At 44.7% G+C, this 19,780-nt stretch overlaps 1 protein-coding gene across 10 annotated transcripts in view; it reads left to right on the top strand.

Annotated features, from left to right (window-relative positions):
* PROM1 (prominin 1) overlaps nt 1–19,780 on the top strand; it is a 316,884-nt gene that overhangs the window by 133,805 nt on the left and 163,299 nt on the right. For all 10 annotated transcript variants that reach the window (XR_012753972.1, XR_012753974.1, XR_012753970.1 and 7 more), the window contains one exon: nt 18,749–18,807. Coding sequence is in view for 3 of the 10 variants with exons in the window: in XM_075346904.1 (XP_075203019.1) it covers nt 18,749–18,807 (59 nt within the window). In the remaining 7 variants the exon portion in view is untranslated. The remainder of the gene's footprint in view (nt 1–18,748; nt 18,808–19,780) is intronic.

Genomic DNA, 19,780 nt, shown 5'->3' with positions numbered 1-19,780 from the left:
ATTGCATTAATTGTTGATCCATTTTGTGCTATATTCTAATTTGTGTAATAAATCTTATTTATGAGTCACCACTGCGTTGTCCTCTTCTGTGCCGTTGCATCCTCAGAGGACTGTATTATGTCCTCTGTCCCAGCTGAATGGGTGGGAGCCAGGGGGTCTTATTTTCTTGCACAAATCACCACACACTTGTCTTAATAAAGAGGCATTCGTTGTATGATTTCCAAGAGGATAATGGCTCATTAAGACATCAAGTTTTCGCCTATGAGTGCTATCTCCTATGCCATCCATGGGCTCTCCGATTTTTCACGGACTGTTTTATATTTTGATATGAGAAGTTTGAGAACCCTCCATCAGTTATTTTTCTTCTTTTTTTTTTTCTTTTTCATTCTAGAAAAATTGATGAAACTGGCTAAACTCTAATAGTAAAAACTGACATTTTGACCAAACTCTGATGAAATTCTGATGAATGACACTGCTGGAACTGTTTGCGTACAAGAAAAAGCACTTCTGTCTGAAAGAGACCTTAGACAATGAAATCTATCTCTGACCATGTGCATTTTTTGTCCTTTTAATACAATACAGCATCAAATTTGAAATAATTTAATAACATTTATCAGTAAAATTGGAATATGACACCATAGCATTACATAGTTGTGTAATCATTAGAGATGAGCGGACCGTGGGTATTCGGGTTCGCTGGATCTGCCCAGACTAAACAAAAAAAAGTTTGGTTTGGGAACCGTACTTGACCTTAACTTGACCCCAGACAACGAACCCCATACAAGTCAGTGGCGATGAGAAGTTCTGTGCTGTAAAATGGTCATAGTAAGGGTTAGGGGGTCTGCAAAAGGAAGCTAAATGGGGTTAAGAGCAGGACAGTTATACATACCGTGTTTCCCAGATGATAACACTGCAGTCAGACTCTTTCTTGTTTTATTTTAGGTGTGCTAATTAAGGTTCATGAATATGCATTGCTTCCCCCTGCCACCCTCTGTGCCAGCATCTGTGATTGGTTGCAGACTGATGTACATGCCCCCACCCTCTGTGTCGGTGTCTGTGATTGGTTGCAGTCAGTTTGCTGTATGGTAGTGTAAAAAGAAAGAAATACATCATTTAAAAAAAATGGCATGGGCTCCAACCCTATTTTTAATATTCAGTGATGGTAAAACAGAAGGCCATGGGCTGCAACCCTCAGTTTCAGGGTGGGAAGGGCCATGGTTATTGGCCCATCCCAGCCTAAAAATGTTAGCCCACAGCCACAACAGAATTGAAGCATTCATAAGATTTGCAATTCTGGCGCTTTACCTGACTCATCACGATTGCCTTGGTGCGGTGGCAATCGGGGTAATATATGGAGTTTTCAGCTGTGGTTTGTCAAAAATTACAGCTGCCATCAAGCCCTAGATTAGTAACAGGGAGGGATCTATGAGACATCTCCATTACTAAATTGTAAGTCAAAAGAAATAAACAAAACACCAAAAAATCCAAACTCTGCTACATCCGTAGTCTGCAGTGGTGAACAACATAACCACTCACTGCTGCAGCCTCTGGGAAACACGGAGGACAGTGGGGGACCTGGTTGTCAGAAGCGGTGATGTCAATGAGTTCACCAGAGGTCACAGTCGGGTTCCCAGAGTACCAAGTGTGACAGCTGGCGAACCCGCTGCAGAATTGCCAGACTGCTGGATTGCGGGACACGGCGGCACAGCAGTCCGGTAATCCCAGAAGTTAGGTTACCAGAGTTCACATTGGGGGGCTCCCTGCTGCCCTGAATGAACTCAGTTGAACCCTATATCAGATTGCTGAAGGGAACGGAGCGGGACACGGTCGCACAGCAGTCGGCAATCTGGCAGCAGGTTCAGCTTTTACCGAGAGTTTTACCGTTGTATTCGTGGCGGCTCTGCCACTGGTATCTTTTTACTATATGTTCTATTAAGGCAGTGGGCTTTTCAGCATGAGCATGATATTTTTTTTTAACCTCTCCAGGATTTCCAAACACCGAAGTGGTTGAAGGAAGTAACAAAAGACTTGCACAGAAAGTCATTGTTCCATAGACATGCATATTGTTCATTTTTTAAAAAGTTTTTTTTTACAAGTTTTCCAACCGTTTGAGTGATATAAAAGTCAGTGTGAGCAATGTTTTTTGAACATTTTTTTATTTTTGAGAAGGATTTGGAGAGTTTCTGCTCCAAAAATGCAGCAAAAAGACTCCGTATTCACATACACATAAGAACTTATTCACACCTGGCAGATTTGTTATAAGAATTTCTGTGACTTTCCCATTCTTCTGGAGGTGGCTTTCAGAAATCTGTGTGCTTATGGCCAAACAACCTGAGCAGAATCTCCAAGTTTTTGAGGTATTTCTAAGGGGCCCTTTGCACACTACGACATCGCAGGTTAAATGTCGGTGGGGTCAAATCGAACGTGACGCACTTCCGGCGACGCTCTCGACATCGTAGTGTGTAAATCGTTTTAACTACGATTACCGAGCGCAAAAGCGTCGGTATCGTATGATCGGTGTAGTGTCGGTCATTTTCATTATTTTGGCTGCTGCAACGATACGATGTTGTTCCTCGTTCCTGCGGCAGCACACATCGCTGTGTATGAAGTCGCAGGAGCGAGGAACATCTCCTACCTGCGTCCCGTCTGCAATGCGGAAGGAAAGAGTTGGGCTCGATGTTTACATCCCGCTCATCTCCGCCCCTTCGCTTCTATTGGCCGCCTGCCATGTGACATCGCTGTGACGCCACACGACCCGCCCCCTTAGGAAGGAGGCGGGTCGCCGGCCAGAGCGACGTCGCATGGCAGCTAAGTAGTGTGAAGCTGCAGTAGCGATAATATTCGCTACGGCTGCTATCACAAGATATCGCATGTGCGACGGGGGCGGGGACTATCGCGCTCGGCATCGCAGCATCGGCTTGCGATGTCGTAGTGTGCAAAGGGCCCCTAAGAGTTTTCACTCAGTTTCTGCTCTAAACACTCCTTGTGCATAAGAAATCTTTTTTAATAGTTATCCAAGCAGAAACTGAGAGGAGCCCCCAAGTGTTTGAGAGGTCTTGCCATTTTGAGGAGGATTTCAGGAGTTTCCTCTCAATTTCCGCTCCAAAAAGACTATGTATGCACATTCTGTAAGAACTTCTTATTGGATAACTGCAAATTGTATAAGAAGAACATCTGCTAATACCATTATGATGGGATATTGTTGATTACACGTCTCTAATCTGGTGGAATCCATAGTTTGATGCTGCGGCTTCACTCTCCGTACTCCTCATACTTCTCCTTAGTGTCATTCGCCGTCATATACTTTTTACTACAAGATGCGGGGGCATCTCGCCTGTTTTACAGCCTGTAAACAACAAGCTTTGTACTCGCTGTAGAGATATCCGCCATGCACAAAGCACAACAGCTGGTTTGACGTTAAGCTCCCTATTATTAGACTACACAAATACTGATCTAATCAGGTTATGTCTGGTCAAGCTCCTTTGTATCTTGTGGATGCTCAATAGTTGCTGCAGACAGGGGGTTTTTTGTTCTCCGCTTGGCTTTGATCTGATATGAACTTGTCATCGACCGTTCCTTACCGCTCTGCTCATTTGTACATTAGTGGATTCAATGACATCCGAAAGCCTTTTTTCTGTTTTAAAGCGATACAATTGTGTGACAAAGGCCTTTTTCACACCGTTTTTGTGGTATACGTGTACATATTTCAACCAATATATACATGATATAATAGGAAAAAATGGTCAAATTGGTATCCGTTCAACATACATTCGCACACCTGTAACGTGGCCAGGAGCAGTAGTCGTGGGTGAGGGCATCACTCCTTCGCACGCCCTGGTACACTACAGACAAGGAGGTTTGAGTGCATGTGGAAGTTTTACATTTTAGAGGCTTTGCTTCTCGGCCACAAGCCAGCTTCTCGTCGTCTCGTTCACACTGTGCGGTTCTGTGTTCCGGGTTATTAAAGACGAGTACACAACGGTTAAAAACTGCACATACTTTACTTGAAATAAGTTTCAAACACCGTTTCTCTTGGCTTGCGATGGGTTTCACTTAGTTTCCCACGAGGCATTAACATCTTAGTACAGACCAGCTCTTTCATTACGGCTGCAGACAAGTTCACACCGGCTACCAAGGAGGGTGGGGGTGGTTTATGCATCTCTGTTCCCTGGGCATCTAACCACACGACTCATTGTGTATTGCTGTGATTAGAGTACCCTGCATGGCTATGCTACTTCTTCAAGATCAATCCTAGAGTCAGTTCCCAAATGTCAGTGACCATCAGTCAACATTGACCCACAACTGTCTGCGCATCTCTGTTCCCTGGGCATCTAACCACACGACTCATTGTGTATTGCTGTGATTAGAGTACCCTGCATGGCTATGCTACTTCTTCAAGATCAATCCTAGAGTCAGTTCCCAAATGTCAGTGACCATCAGTCAACATTGACCCACCACTGTCTGCACTGGTCTCACTAGCCTGTTTGATGGGGGAGCGCTACCTGGTCCCTCAATTATCCTCAAATGAGCTTAAGCTACAATCTGATCCCGGTCACCTTTACTTCCTCCTGCCTATTACTTCTGCTTTGGCTTACTCTCAACACTATATCCCCTTCAGTGTGGCCCAGCTTCTCTACTTAACACTATCAGCCCTGTCCCTATACCTGAGGCTTCCCCTTCCAACTATGGAACCCAAGAGTGATGACATCTAATGGTGACTGACAGCACTGCGCCTATAGAGACACACACAAACACACGCACACACACACACACACACACACACACATACATACATACTTACATACATACATACATACATTGGGAATTTAAACATTTTATTACCACTATACATTCTTATAAAAACAATGATGTCTTCAGGGGGTACAGGTCACAGATGAATCTCCTACGCACCTATCATTTTTGATCCATTTAGTTTTTGTTTTGTTTTTTACATTCTGTAGAAAAAGAAAGTGTGTTGCTCCTATTTTAAAATTCTTAAAGGGAGTCTGTCAGGTCCAATATGTACCCAGAACCACGAGCAGTTCTGGGTGCTTATTGCTAATTCCTGCCGAACGATCCCTTTATACACTACCATAGATAAAGAGATCTTTAGAAAAAGTATTTCTAATGATCTTATAGCATATGCTATTGAGCACAGGGACTAGTCCCCTGGTCGTTAGTTCCCTGGGTTAGTCAGCTCCATTAGCATGTTAGTACACCCCTCTGGGCGTGCTAACATGTAAATGAATGTGCAGCGTCAAAGGATAATCTCACTCACTTTTCCGCTGCTATCGCGTCCAACGCTAGATTTCGGCTCAGTGCGTATGACCCCGGAGTTCCGGTCCTTGCTTCAAACTGAGGTAGTGCGCATAACCGAAACGTCAGGGTAATGTGCACTAATTTGAGAAATTATTACCAAAGATAGAACAATATACAGCAAGTGGTAATAGAATTAAAATTTAACTTTTAATTAAGTCTATTAAAATCGACTCAAGGTCTAGTATTCACCCGTGCAAAGTGCAATAACCACATAAAATGGACAGACACAGACAAATTGGGTATTCAATTCCAGGAAATATACAAAACTTCACCGGAAAGAGATAAATCAGATATCAATTACTCCTATGGTACCTCACTATCAAATGCTCTTATCCAAAGGGTAGTGCAATTACACACAATATCTGATTTTTTTACCTCAAATTCCTGTTTTACATCTGGCAGAAACCGGGTATCATAATTCGACCCATCCTCTCTGGCAGAAAAAGAAATGGATATTACCTTAAATGGGACATGAGGTACATTATTATTTCAGCCCAAAGGTAATAACCAGAAAATGCTCAATGCTCTGCTTTTTTTTTTTCTTCCCAACGCGTTTCCTCTTATCGATTCATCAGGGGAAATGTTTTTTGGAGGCTTATCAGAGGAGCATGGGACCTATATTCCCCTAGGTGTGAGCTTCCATATCACACCGGGTCTGGGGACCACGCTTCTTGTGAAGTGCACCAAATTGCACTTTGCACGGGTGAATACTAGACCTTGAGTCGATTTTTAATAGACTTAATTAAAAGTTAAATTTTAGTTCTAATGTGCACTAACCCGAAATCCAGCGTCGGACGTGATGGCAGACGTCATCCGACACTAGATTTCGGCTCAGTGCGCATGATCATGGAATTTCGGTGACGTGCACTACTACTACTAATTTGAAGCCAGTACGCGTACACCCAGCTTCATAATGCGCATGACCCAAACTCTGGGGTCATGTGCACTGAGCCGAAATCCAGTGGCGGGCGGAACTGTCTGTGTGTCTGTATAGAGGTCTAAAAATGAATAAATAAAAACAATTGGCGTAGGGTCCCCAGTATTATGATACCCAGCACAGATAAAGCCCACAGCTATAGGCTGCCGTCCCAGTCATGCGCTTATCTTGTCTGTGTATCAAAATTGGAGGAACTGCATGCTTTTTTTTATTTAAAATTTTTTTTTGTATTTTATACGAAATAAAGGATTTTTCGGTGTTTGTGTTTATTTACTTACAGATTAGTGATGGGGGTGTCTCATAGTCGCCTCCCATCACTAATCTAGGGCTTAGTAGCAGCTGTGGGCTGGTATTAACCCCTCATTACCTCGATTGCCACTGGATCAGGGCAATTAGGAAGAGCCGAGTAAAGCACCGATCTTGTTGCATCTAATGGTTGCGACAATCTTGGGCAGCTGCAGGTGTGAAACCAAGAGGTTACTCCCAGGATACAGCAGTTCACGAACGAGGAACGAGACAAGACTAGGTTTAAACACATACTTTTTTTTATAACCCAATAAAGGAAATGGGGATGTAAAGCAAATATAAACACAATGAAATGTACAGACACCCGGTTACTGAACCAGGATCAGCGTCTTGGGCTAAGGACTTACTCCAATAGGACAGCAGCCAACAGGAACAGTTTACCTAGACAGGAACATCTGGAAATACTACAAGGTGTAAATCACTGGATGTATGAAGGAGCTGTCCCTGGACCAGCACACCAATTAACAATCTTAGCAGAAACTCTAATTCCCCACCCTTCCCCCACACATATAAGCAACACAGGAAAATACCCCAGGGTTAACCAATTGCTAGCAGAGATACACCAGCAGCACTGCAGCAATGACGGCAGTATAGCATATATTAGACCTAGTTTGCCATCAAACCCACTATTGAGTCAGTGTGCACACTTGTCCGCAAAAACAAAAAATATAGGCCAGGCCTGAGCTCAGGATTCACTGTTACATGTATTTATCTCAATGGGAGTCTCCAGGCAAAGGGATATCCATTCTGTGTCTGGCTGTGCAACGGTTCTATATGGCACCGACAATCACCAGGGACAGTTCTCCTAAAGGTACCGTCACACTAAGCAACTTACCAGCGATCCCAACAACGATATGGATCGCTGGTAAGTTGCTAGGAGGTTGCTGGTGAGATGTCACACTGCGACGCTCCAGCGATCCCACCAGCAACCTGACCTGGCAGGGATCGCTGGAGCGTCGCTACACAAGTTGCTGGTGAGCTCACCAGCAACCAGTGACAAGCCCCCAGCGCCGCGTGGAAGATGCTGCGCTTGGTAACTAAGGTAAATATCGGGTAACCAACCCGATATTTACCTTGGTTACCACCGCACGGAGCTACACGTGCAGAGAGCAGGGAGCAGCGCACACTGAGCGCTGGCTCCCTGCTCTCCTAGTTACAGCACACATCGGGTTAATTACCCGATGTGTACTGCAGCTAAATGTGCACAGAGCAGGGAGCAGCGCACAATGCTTAGCGCTGGCTCCTTGCTCTCCTAGTTACAGCACACATCGGGTTAATTAACCTGATGTGTGCTGCAGCTAAATGTGCACAGAGCAGGGAGCAGCGCACAATGCTTAGCGCTGGCTCCTTGCTCTCCTAGTTACAGCACACATCGGGTTAATTAACCCGATGTGTGCTGCAGCTAAATGTGCACAGAGCAGGGAGCAGCGCACAATGCTTAGCGCTGGCTCCTTGCTCTCCTAGTTACAGCACACATCGGGTTAATTAACCCGATGTGTCCTGCAGCTACATGTGCACAGAGCAGGGAGCAGCGCACAATGCTTAGCGCTGGCTCCTTGCTCTCCTAGTTACAGCACACATCGGGTTAATTAACCCGATGTGTGCTGCAGCTACATGTGCACAGAGCAGGAGCCGGCACTGACAGTGAGAGCGGCGGAGGCTGGTAACAAAGGTAAATATCAGGTAACCAAGGACAGGGCTTCTTGGTTACCCGATGTTTACATTGGTTACCAGCCTCCGCAGAAGCCGGCTCCTGCTGCCTGCACATTTAGTTGTTGCTGTCTCGCTGTCACACACAGCGATCTGTGCTTCACAGCGGGAGAGCAACAACTAAAAAATGGCCCAGGACATTCAGCAACAACCAACGACCTCACAGCAGGGGCCAGGTTGTTGCTGGATGTCACACACAGCAACATCGCTAGCAACGTCACAAAAGTTGTTCGTTAGCAGCGATGTTGCTAGCGATGTTGCTTAGTGTGACGGGGCCTTAAGGCTAAAGTCACAGACTGATAGCAAGGCCTCAGATAAAGATCTCCTCCATTTTCCTCCTCCTCCATTGCAGCCGCTGTCTCTCTCTGGCAGTTATTTATCTCTACTCACAAGCAGCTGAGTGGACTCATACAGCAGTCAGTGGCCTCTCTCTCTCACTCCAGGCCTGCTAGCACGGACCAGGCAGCTATCTCTCTCCAGTCTCTCTGCTCTGAGTCTCTTCTCTTTCCTTCCCACTTCCTGTCTTCTCCACACATCATTCTCCTCTGAGCCTGAGCAGACCTCCCTCTGCTGGACAGAAGGAGACACTGCAGCTCGAGTATTTGCAATATCAGCACTCACACAGGTTGCTATTTTTAGGCTGGGGGGTGGTCCAATATGCATGGACGTCCCCAGCCTGATAATCCAAACCCCAGCTGTCAGCTTTATCATGGCTGAATGTGCAGCATCAGAGAATGATCTCACCCACCTCTCCGATGCCATCACATCCGACGCTGGATTTCGGGTCAGTGCGCATGACCCTGGAGTTTCGGTCATGCGCACTACTTCAATTTGAAGCAAGGACGCGTACACCCGGCTTCATAGTGCGCATGACCGAAACTCAGAGGTCATGCGCACTGAGCCAAAATCTAGCATCGGACGAGATGGCAGCGGAGAGGTGAGTGAGATCATCCTCTGACGATGCACGTTCTTTGACATGGTAGCACGGGCGTACTAACATGCTAATGGAGCCAACTAGCCAGGGGAACGAACACCCAGGGGACTAGTCCCCGCACTCATTAACATACGATATAAGATCTTTAGAAATACGGTACTTTTTCTAAAGATCTGTTTATCTATGCTACTAGATTCAGGGATGGTTAGGCAGGGATTAGCAGTATACACCCAGAACTGCTTGTGGTTCTGGGTGCATATTGCACATGACAGGTTCCCTTTAAGCTGCCTGCAGGTCACAAATCACCGGAAATTGACCGGAGCATAGGCGTTAGAAAAATACGGTAGCAGGTGAGTAACAGACCAGGGTATGGAAACCTGGATTAGAAGCACCACTCCAGCAGTAAAATAAAAATGCTACAGTAGTGCTTTATTATGCTCAGTAAGGCAATTTTCACAGGTCCCAGTTTACGTCTACAGACCACGATTTCTGATCTAGAATCTAAGCATTATAATAGAGGGATGGAGGCTTTACAATCACACGGTGACAACAGGTTAACCACTCCCCAACTATATGTTTTTTCCATTTTTGAGCTTACATTGTTTTCGTCGACTTCTTCATAGAGCCATAACATTTTGTATATGAGGGCTTGTTTTGTATATGTGGCGCCCCTGACCTAGTCAGGCACCACTGGGTACTGCACCCATGCTGGGGCAGCATCTCCAGGTAATTCCAAAGGCTGAAATAGGGTGTGTATGCACAGACACATAGCAACCAGGTCTCCCACACCTTAGAGGGGATCCTTGGGCAGACCCAAAGGGGGCTTTCGTCCACATCTCAGCTAAGGGTTTAGGGGAGGGGCTGGAAGCTAAGGTGGCAGTGGCTGGCAAGAAAGAAGGAGGAGTTAACCAGTCTGAAGTGAAGAAGTGCAGAAAGTGGCAGGAGGGTGACGTGCGCGGAAACGCTAGTCAGACCCTGCACGTGTGGTAACTGTTAGCGGGGGAGAACGGTCAACAGTAGTTGGACAGAAAGACGCTGAGGAAGTCAGCTGGTTGTGTTCGGAGACTCCTGGTGGCTAGGCACGCACTGGAACAGGTCCCTAGAGTAGATGTCCATTTATTTGGCCTGCTAAACCTGCCGGTGGGGGGGAACCACAAGTCCCACACCAACCAACTAGAGTCCGAGCATCAGCAACGAGGGGCCCATAAGGAGGATCGAGCCTGGAGCCATCTTCCTTGATCCATGCTGCCAGCAAACGGGACAAAAAGGGGAGAAAAGGCAGTAGCGACTTCCCTGGATGAATCCCACGGTACTTCAAGTCAGGGGTTATCCGAAACAAGAAGTGCTAGGAAGGCGAGTTAACGGTTACCCTTAGACCAGCCTGAAGGATACCTGGTTCATCTCAGCATCGCCCGGGTTACCTTACAAAAACACCTGAAAGTGACTAAACAAGTTGAAAGACATCTTGGACTGTGCCTGAGTTATTCTGGGACCTGTTGTTCCACACGCCCGAGCCCCTGGGGCCCGCCTCACTCACGGGAGGCCATATCACCAGACTGCAGATTCCATCAGCCCCAGACGCTTGTTAAACCTGCAGTGGCGGTCACCCATACCCCTGACCGCAAAACCGTGAGTGGCGTCACGACTTCCATGTAAATAAACCTGACATAACTGTGGCCAGAAAGTACCAACAAGTGGAGACCCTGCGACGCCCCTGCAGGTGGATATATGTCCCTGGGAGTGGTGGGCGACACATATACAGGACATGTTGTAGTTTTAATCGGCACCATTCATTTTACTATTCCATGTACTGGAAGACAGGAAAAGTAAACTCCAAGTGTGGTGAAAAAAAATAAAAAATTAAACCCTTCAATTGTTTTACTTTTTTTTGGGGGGGGGAGGGGAGGGTTGATTTAATGTCAAAATGATCTGTCACCATTATTCACCAGGTCAGCATAATTTCGATGATGCCAAACTTGTATAGTGTGGGGTTTTTTTGTTTGTTTATCTTAATTGCTAAAAAATTGTGGGAAATTCCTAAAAAAAAATAAAAGAAAAAAATACTGTCTTCGTGTGTCACTAGTTTGCATTTTCCTTTTTGGAAAACAATTGGACACCCATAGCTGGACTTCTGGCTTGAAGTAAAATGTTGTGTTAATGTCTTCTGTTGGTGTAGACACCAGGGCCAGGCTGACCTTCCGGCATTACTGGCCAATGCCAGAAGGGCTGGTTCCTGTATTGTGCCACTTCATCCTTCATGCCCACCACTATGTCGATGCCGCAGTCATGCCACTGTTGTCTTCAGCATAACCTTGCCTTGCACACATGATCTGTGGCAGGCACTGTGTTTCAAGTACTTGCCATATGACTTCAGCCATGCATGTTTTTCCCTGAAACGCTGGGGCATTAGAGACTATGCTGCTCAGTATATCTGAAGGTATATAAAGATAATCTTCTTAAAGGGAATATGTCAGCAGATTTTTGTTATGATGACACTGTTGGGGATTTATTCAAAATTTAAGGCATACTGAACCAGCTTGGCTACCACAGCATCTTGCAGCGGCGTGCTATTCCATATGGTTTACGTTTAGTTGGACCATCATTTATTTTTCAACACTACAATGACCCGGCTGTGTAAGGGCTATTTGACTAAGAAGGAGAGTAATGGGGTGCTACACCAGATGACCTGGTCTCCACAGTCACCAGACCTGAACCCAATCGAGATGGTTTGGGGTGAGCTGGACCGCAGAGTGAAGGTAAAAGGGACAACAAGTGCTAAGCATCTCTGGGAACTCCTTCAAGACTCTTGGAAGACCATTTCCGGTGACTATCTCTTGAAGCTCATCAAAAGAATGCCAAGAGTGTGCGAAGCAGTAATCAAAGCAAAAGGTGGCTACTTTGAAGAACGTAGAATATAAGACATATTTTCAGTTGTTTCCCACTTTTTTGTTAAGTATTTCATTCCACATGTGTTAATTCATAGTTTTGATGCCTTCAATGTGAATCTACAATTTTCAGAGTCCTGAAAATAAAGAAAACTCTTTGAATGAGAAGGTGTGTCCAAACCTTTGGTCTGTACTGTATGAGTGTAAAAATCTTTTTAAAAATTCATACTTAAAAGTTATATTTTATATTTGAAGTATATACTTCTTCCTTCTTTTTGCGTCTGAAGACTCCAAGATCGCTTGGGTGTCAGGGCTCTGAAAAGACTGTGTGGCCAGGTAATCGATCCTGGCGGCCCTTGTTCCCTGCTCCTTCTCACTAGCCGGGTCAGTCTCAACTGCCATGAATGTTTATTAATTGCCATTGGAGCACACACTGTCTAAAGAGAAATCGCCAACATTTTGCGCAGCCTTCTAGTGCGCTACTATATGCTATATATGCTCCAGGTTTCTGTTGGATTCTATAGAAGGTCCATATATCTCCATAAGCTGCTCTGAACACACCAGAGATCAGTAATATCCATGAATTACTTTCACCGCTGGTACATTGTAATAATGACTTTCATTTATTATTGGTTTCTATATTCATCGCATTGTGACCCCCAGGAGCAGATTAGTGCAGCAGAGTGGCAAAATCCGATGTTTAGCCAGTGAGATAAAAGAAATCCTGACCTTGCAAATGAACTGAACCATAAAAACAGTCATGTCCAGACAGGGGCTCACAATCCTTGGTATACAAAACGCGCCAGTCCACAGGGATGGTGCATAGTAATGAAGGCTCTTCTGCCATAGCTATTCCATTATTATTGGCACCTCATTTAATAGGATTTTAGGAAATGTTCCCAGAATTGGTTGTATGGAAAAGGATGTCTTTAGTTTTTGCTGTATAACTAATATGGTTAAGGTGACATATTTTCAAATACTGTAATTTGAACATTGTATAGCAGTATTATCTGTTCACTACATGGATCACTTTTTGTTGTCTAACAGGCAATTGATACAGTGGCATGCAAACGTTTGGGCACTCCTGGACAAAATTACTGTTATTGTGAATAGTTAAGCAAGCAAGTTGAAGGTGAAATGATCTCTAAAAGGCAGAATGTTGACACATTTCCTTTGTGTTCTAAGCTATATATATTATATAAATATATTCAGAATTTACATTTTTAAATTAAAAAAAGAAAAAGAGCTTATGCAAAAGTTTGGTCACCCTGTATGGTTAGTACCTAATAGCACCCCCTTTAGCAAGTATCACAGCTTGTAAACACTTTTTGTAGCAGCCAGGAGGCTTATCAATTCTTGTTGTGAGGGATTTTCATCCATTCGTCCTTGGAAAAGTATTCTAGTTCTGTGAGATTCCTGGCTTGTCTTGCATGCACTGCTCTTTTGAGGTCTAGCCACAGATTTTCAATGATGTTCAGATCAGGAGACTGATGACCATTGTAAAACCTTCAACTTGCACCTTTAGAGGTCATTTATTTGTGGATTTTTACATGTGTTTGGAATCATTATTCATTTGTCGAAGCCATCGTCTTTTCTCCTCTTTTCTCCTCTTTTCTCCTCTTTCCAACTTCAGCTTTTTTACAGATGGGGTTATGTTGCATCAAAAATGTGTTGAAATTTTATTGAATCCATTCTTCCCTTTACCTGTGAAATGTTCCATGTGTCATTGGCTGCAACAAAACCCCAAAGCATGATTGATCCACCCCCATGCTTAATGGTTGGTGATATGTAAGTTTCCAGAAATTCTGTGCCTTTTTTTCTCTACACATATCTTTTTGATCATTGTAGCCAAATAGTTCTATTTTAAACTCATTGGTAAACAGAACTTGTTTCCAAAATGCATCAGGCTTGTTCAGATATTCTTAGACTAGAGAAATCCATACAAAGAAATGGGGTGGGTCATACACAATCACCACACCACTTCAGAGCTACTCTTAGAGCACATCAAAACCAGGTGAACAGAGTAAATTAGCTTCAAAAATATCAAATAGTTTATTGACATAAATATTAAACATGCAGAGTCAGATTAGATAAAACAGGCACAAGAGGAAAAGATGGTATAAAAGGCAATAACACCTGGGGGCTGCACGACCATCACTAGGGGGGACTCAGATCTCCATCCACCAGGCCACATGCATCCAAAAAGACAATAAAAAGCCCAAGTGGGCTAATTTATCAAAAGCAAAGCCGAAGTTTAGATAGATACCCTGGCCAAAATAGCGGAGGATATACAACAGGCAAGCAGTAGTCATACTATGGAAACAAATGCATCGGGCAGCCCCTATTATGTAGGTAGACCCATAAGGGTTCAGTGTAGAAAAAAGAGAAAAGAGAAATGACCGGGACAAGCCAAATGCATGTGGACCCAATCCACAAGTACCGCAAACCTGTAAGGAGGGGTGGAAATACCATAGGACGTGCAGCCAACCACAGGTGACAGGGAGGGTGAGCCCCAGTACAGACTCCTACTCCTACAGTCTGTACTGGGGGCTCACCATTCATTCCAGCGAAATAGCTGTGGTAAACCTGCGGGCATTCGTGCGACTTACCTGCGGAAGTCCCGGCCTCTATCTCCATAGTGGAGGGCCGGGAATTCCGCAGGTAATTGCACAGAAATAATTGACATGCAATTACGTGCGGCTGCGAGACATCCGCAGCATGTTCCACAGCCACACATTCTGCAGCATGGACACAGCACTCCCCATGTCACATAGGATAACATGGGGAGTATCTGTACATGCTGAAACCTGCGGATTTATCTGGAAAATCCAGAAAATCTGCGGATTTTCCATAGATAAATCCGCAGGTTTAATTTCCCGTGGGCACATAGCCTAAAGGCCGCTTTACACGCTGCGATCTCGCTAGCGAGATCGCTAGCATGCGTACCCGCCCCCATCGGTTGTGCGTCACGGGCAAATCGCTGCCCGTGGTGCACAACATCGCTCGGACCCGTCACACTACTTACCTGCCTAGCGACGTCGCTGTGACTGGCGAACCGCCTCCTTTCTAAGGGGGCGGTTCGTTCGGCGTCACAGCAACGTCACTAAGCGGCCGCCCAATAGAAGCGGAGGGGCGGAGATGAGAGTGACGTAACATCCCGCCCACCTCCTTCTTTCCTCATTGCCGGCGGCCGCAGGTAAGGTGAGGTTCCTCGTTCCTGTGGTGTCAAACATAGCGATGTGTGCTGCTGCAGGAACGACGAACAACATCATACCTGTAGCAGCAACGATATTTGGGAACTGGATAGCGTTTCAACGAGCAACAATAAGGTGAGTATTTTTGCTCATTAGCGGTCGCTCGTACGTGTCACACGCAACGACGTCGCTAACGAGGCCAGATGTGTGTCACGAATTCCGTGACCCCAACGACACGCGTTGCGTGTAAAGCGACCTTTGGAGTACTATGCCTCTAAACAATATGGGACAGCGCATATAATGATGTCACGTCTTTGAAAGCTTCTGATTATTGGCAACATCTGAGTTAATTAGAGACACACCTGTGGATGTATTTAAGGCACACCTGAAACACACTACGTCTTTCTGTAGCATCATGGGAAAGTCAAAAGAAATCAGCCAAGATTTCATGAAGAAAATTGTCGACTTACACAAGTCTGGTTCATCCTTGGGTGCAATTTTCAGATACCTGAAGGTGCCTCCTTCATCTGTACAAACAATTATACACAAGTACAGACAAGAAGAGAATGTCCAGCCATCATACCGCTAAGGAAGGAGATGAGTTCCGCTTTTGTCAGTCATGTGCATATCAACCCAAGAAGAAAAGCAAAAGACCTTGTGAAGATGCTGGCAGAAGCTGGTAAGATTGTGTCATTATCCACAGTGAAATGAGTACTGTATCAGCATGGGATGAAAGGCCACTCTGCCAGGAAGAAGCCATTACTCCAAAAGAAACATAAAAAAGCCAGATTAATGTTTGCAAATGCACACAATAAAGACCTTAATTTTTGGATACATGTCCTGTGGTATGATAAAACTAAAATTTAACTGTTTGGCCATAATGACCATTGTTACACTTGGAGGAAAAAGGGAGAGGCTTTGAAGCCTAAGAACATCATTCCAACTGTGAAACACGGGGGTGGCAGCATCATATTATGTCATTATTTTTCTGCAGGAGGAACTGGTGCACTTCACAAAATAGATGGCATCATGAGGAAAGAAGATTATGTGGCAATACTGAAGGAACATCTCAAGACATCAGCCAGGAACTTGAAGCATGGGTGGAAATGGGTCTTCCAAATGGACAATGACCCAAAGCATACTGCCAAACTGGTTACAAAGTGGCTTAAGGATAACAAAGTCAATGTATTGGAGTGGCCATCAGAAAGCCCTGATCTCTATCCTGTTGAAAATTTATGGGCAAAGCTGAAAAGGCCAGTGCGAGCAAGGCAACCTACAAACATGGCTCAGTTACACCAGTCCTGTTAGGAGAAATGAGCACAAATTCCTACCAATTATTGTAAGAAGCTTGTGGAAGGAGATCCAAAACGTTTTACTCAAGTTATACAGTTTAGGGACAGTGGTACCAAATACTAATGAAATGTAAACTTTTGATGTTACAGAAAATAATAAAAATGGCTAAAGGGCACCTGTCACCAGTTTTTCGGCCTATAAGCTGCGGCCACCACCACTGGGCTCTTATATACAGCATTCTAATATGCTGTATATAAGAGCCCAGGCCACTGTGTAGAACATAAAAAATACTTTATAACACTTACCTAAGGGTCGCGCTGTGGTGGAGTTGGGCCATATGGGCGTCTCCGTTGATCGGTGCCAGCACTGCCTCTTTCGGCAATCTTCGTCCTCCTTCTGAAGCCTGTGGGTATGATGCATCCTACGTCATACATACTCGCCGATCCTGTGCAGGTGCACTACAATTCTTTGATCCGCCCTTCTCAGACTGCACTAGATTTCAGCACCAAATTTGCACCTCCTGGCTGATAAAACGTGTTTTTTGCCATGGTTTTTTTGCCACGGTATTGATGCAGTTTTCTGCCAGAAGGTGCAAATTGGGTGTATAAATATAGTGTGAAAATTTCAGCACTAAATCTGCATCTCTTGGGAAAAAAATGTGGTTTTCTGCCAGGAGATGCAGATGAGTTCATTGACTTTACTGAGGTCACCTGAGGTCAGGTTACCTGCTGTCACAGGTGGAGGACCGTGGGAACTTTCATCTGTGCCCGCAAATCACCTGAGTGATGTCACTGCTTATCGCTGCGGCTCATTCATTCGTTGCACTCACAGGGGGCAGTCATGCTCTATGGATGCTCACTGGGACTTGAATGAAGCAAAGTTGAATCATCATGGGACCTTGTGTGGATTACATCGGACCTGCAGGGGTGTTTAGGGGGTTAATAAAGTGGCGAAAGAGGGTGGGTTTTTGTTTTTTAGTCATAATAAATGATTTTTTTTCAGTGTCTGTGTTTATTTACTTTCACTTACAGATTAGTGATGCGGGTATCATAGACGCATAGATGCCTGCCAGCACTAATCTAGGGTTTAGAAGCAACTGTGTGCTGTTATTAACCCCTCATTACCCCGATTGCCACCGCACCAGGGCAAAGGATGCGACAATCCCGGTGACTGGAGGCTGATATTTTTAGGCTGGACCTCCCCAGCCTGAGAATACCAGCCCCAGATGGCTTTATCATAGCTGTTTTTTTTTAATGATTTCTTTAAATATATTTTTAAAAAAATCGTTTTATACCACGATATTGACAGTAGATGCTAGAGTGTATGGGCTCCTTCCAGGTATGACATCATTTCAACACACCCCTATCACATCATAGTGGCGTGTTCAAAATGCCGTCCAATGTTTCCAGCCAGAATAAACATTATTTTACGAAGTCCACATAGGCATGGAGTTGTTTATAATAGAAGCAGGGGTCTGGAGATAAGACCCCCAGACAGAGGGGTGCATGCCTGATTATGGGTCATGAGAGGAGGCATCGCGATGCCCACCCACCAAGCAAGTCACCACACTAACCTGGAAGGAGTCCATACATTCTAGGCTCACGGTATATGCTACAGTGTACGAGTTCCTTCAGTTAACTGCTTTCCCCGCCCATCAGCCGTCCTGGAGCCTGTGATTGGTTGCAGTCAGCTGACACTCAAGGTGGGGGTGCGTCTGACTGCAACCAGGTGGGCGGGCAAAGCAGTGCATATGCATTAGCAGTAAATAGCGGCCCAGGAAATTAATGTGAGGTGTACAGCGCGCTTGCTCTCATTCCCTCATCCCCCTATCTCTTTTACCAACATTTTTAATCTCAGGATTCTGATCCCCATAGACTTATATGGGGGTTGGATCCCGGACTGGATCCGGATTTTTTAAAAAAGAGAACAGGGATCGGCCGGTCCTGGTTTTCTGCGAGTCCGCCCATCTCTAGTCACTGCCTCCTATTCCTTTTCTGTATAGAGGGAGGGAGCTTCTGGTTTTCTTGTTTTCGGGAGTTGAGGCATACTGTATGGTGCTATATGGAGGAACTAGGGTTGGCTTTACTAACATGGCAGGAGGGGGTGAGAATTAAGTAAGCAAATAAAATTCAGATTTATTAGTGACCTATTCTCTATTTGTCCATTTCAGATTTAGTGAAGCGGATAGCACAGCAGAAATTCGGTGAAGCGCGCAATGACTATCAAAAGGTAATGTATTCAGTATTTCCAGATTACACGATATTCAATGTTTACAGCTAAGAGTCTTCTGCTTGAAAACCTCATCGGGTTTGCTTGAATTTAAAAGATGTCATGTGCACATAGACAATGCCTGCTCCAAAAACTCTGCAAAAAGATTGTGTGCAGTTATCCTGAGACTATGTTCATGCTGAGTTTTTCAATGATTTTTTTGAGTGGATCCTCTCTAAAGGCTATATTCACATGGCGTTATTTAGATGCCGATACAGCTGGCGTTTTCCTAAAGTTGCTTCGCCTGGGAAGACTTGCCGGCCGTGCCGGCCTCTACTGTAAGTGACCTCATGTGAATGATGGAGGCAGCGTCACTTCAGGGAACCAACCATTGGCGTTTTCCTGAAGCAGCTTTGCCTCGGAAAGCTCAGCAGTTGCACCAGCGTGTGCCATCTGGAACATGCTTTACCATTCATTGTGCAGTCTCATGTGATTTTTGGCACCCAAATTTGAGCGATCTGTCTTATATACCTATGATTTAGATGGTTGACAATACCTGAAAATGTTTGCATATTAAGAATTCATGTTTGTCAATCTTTACGAGAAGATCAGGGTAATAGGAACTGTTTTATCTTTGTTTGTTGTCGGAATGAGGTTTGGATTACAGGGTTTCCCTCTGGTGCACCATTTCCTGCTGCTGATTAGTCCATCTTACATTTCTACTTTCATAACTATATTTAGAATCAAATAAGAAACCGCAAAATCTTCTCTGTTCCATGGTGCAAACCAAATCTTCCCCTAAACAGCTTTCTGCCAGTTAGGAAGCAGGAAGTCTCACACAGCTGTCACAATAGCAAGACAGTGGAGAGCCACATTTAGACTTGCTTCGTTAAAGTTTTAACACTAATTTAATCCAGACTTGTTTTGGTTTTCCTAATTATATATTTGAAAAAGGTTTTAGATTATTGTTTCCTTTAATTCAAAGAGGTTTTCC

The sequence above is a fragment of the Anomaloglossus baeobatrachus genome, chromosome 1, assembly GCF_048569485.1.
Source record: "Anomaloglossus baeobatrachus isolate aAnoBae1 chromosome 1, aAnoBae1.hap1, whole genome shotgun sequence".
Taxonomy (NCBI): Eukaryota; Metazoa; Chordata; class Amphibia; order Anura; family Aromobatidae; genus Anomaloglossus; species Anomaloglossus baeobatrachus.
The sequence above is the reverse complement of the archived record's forward strand: the minus strand, read 5'-3'. Positions and strand labels throughout refer to the sequence as shown.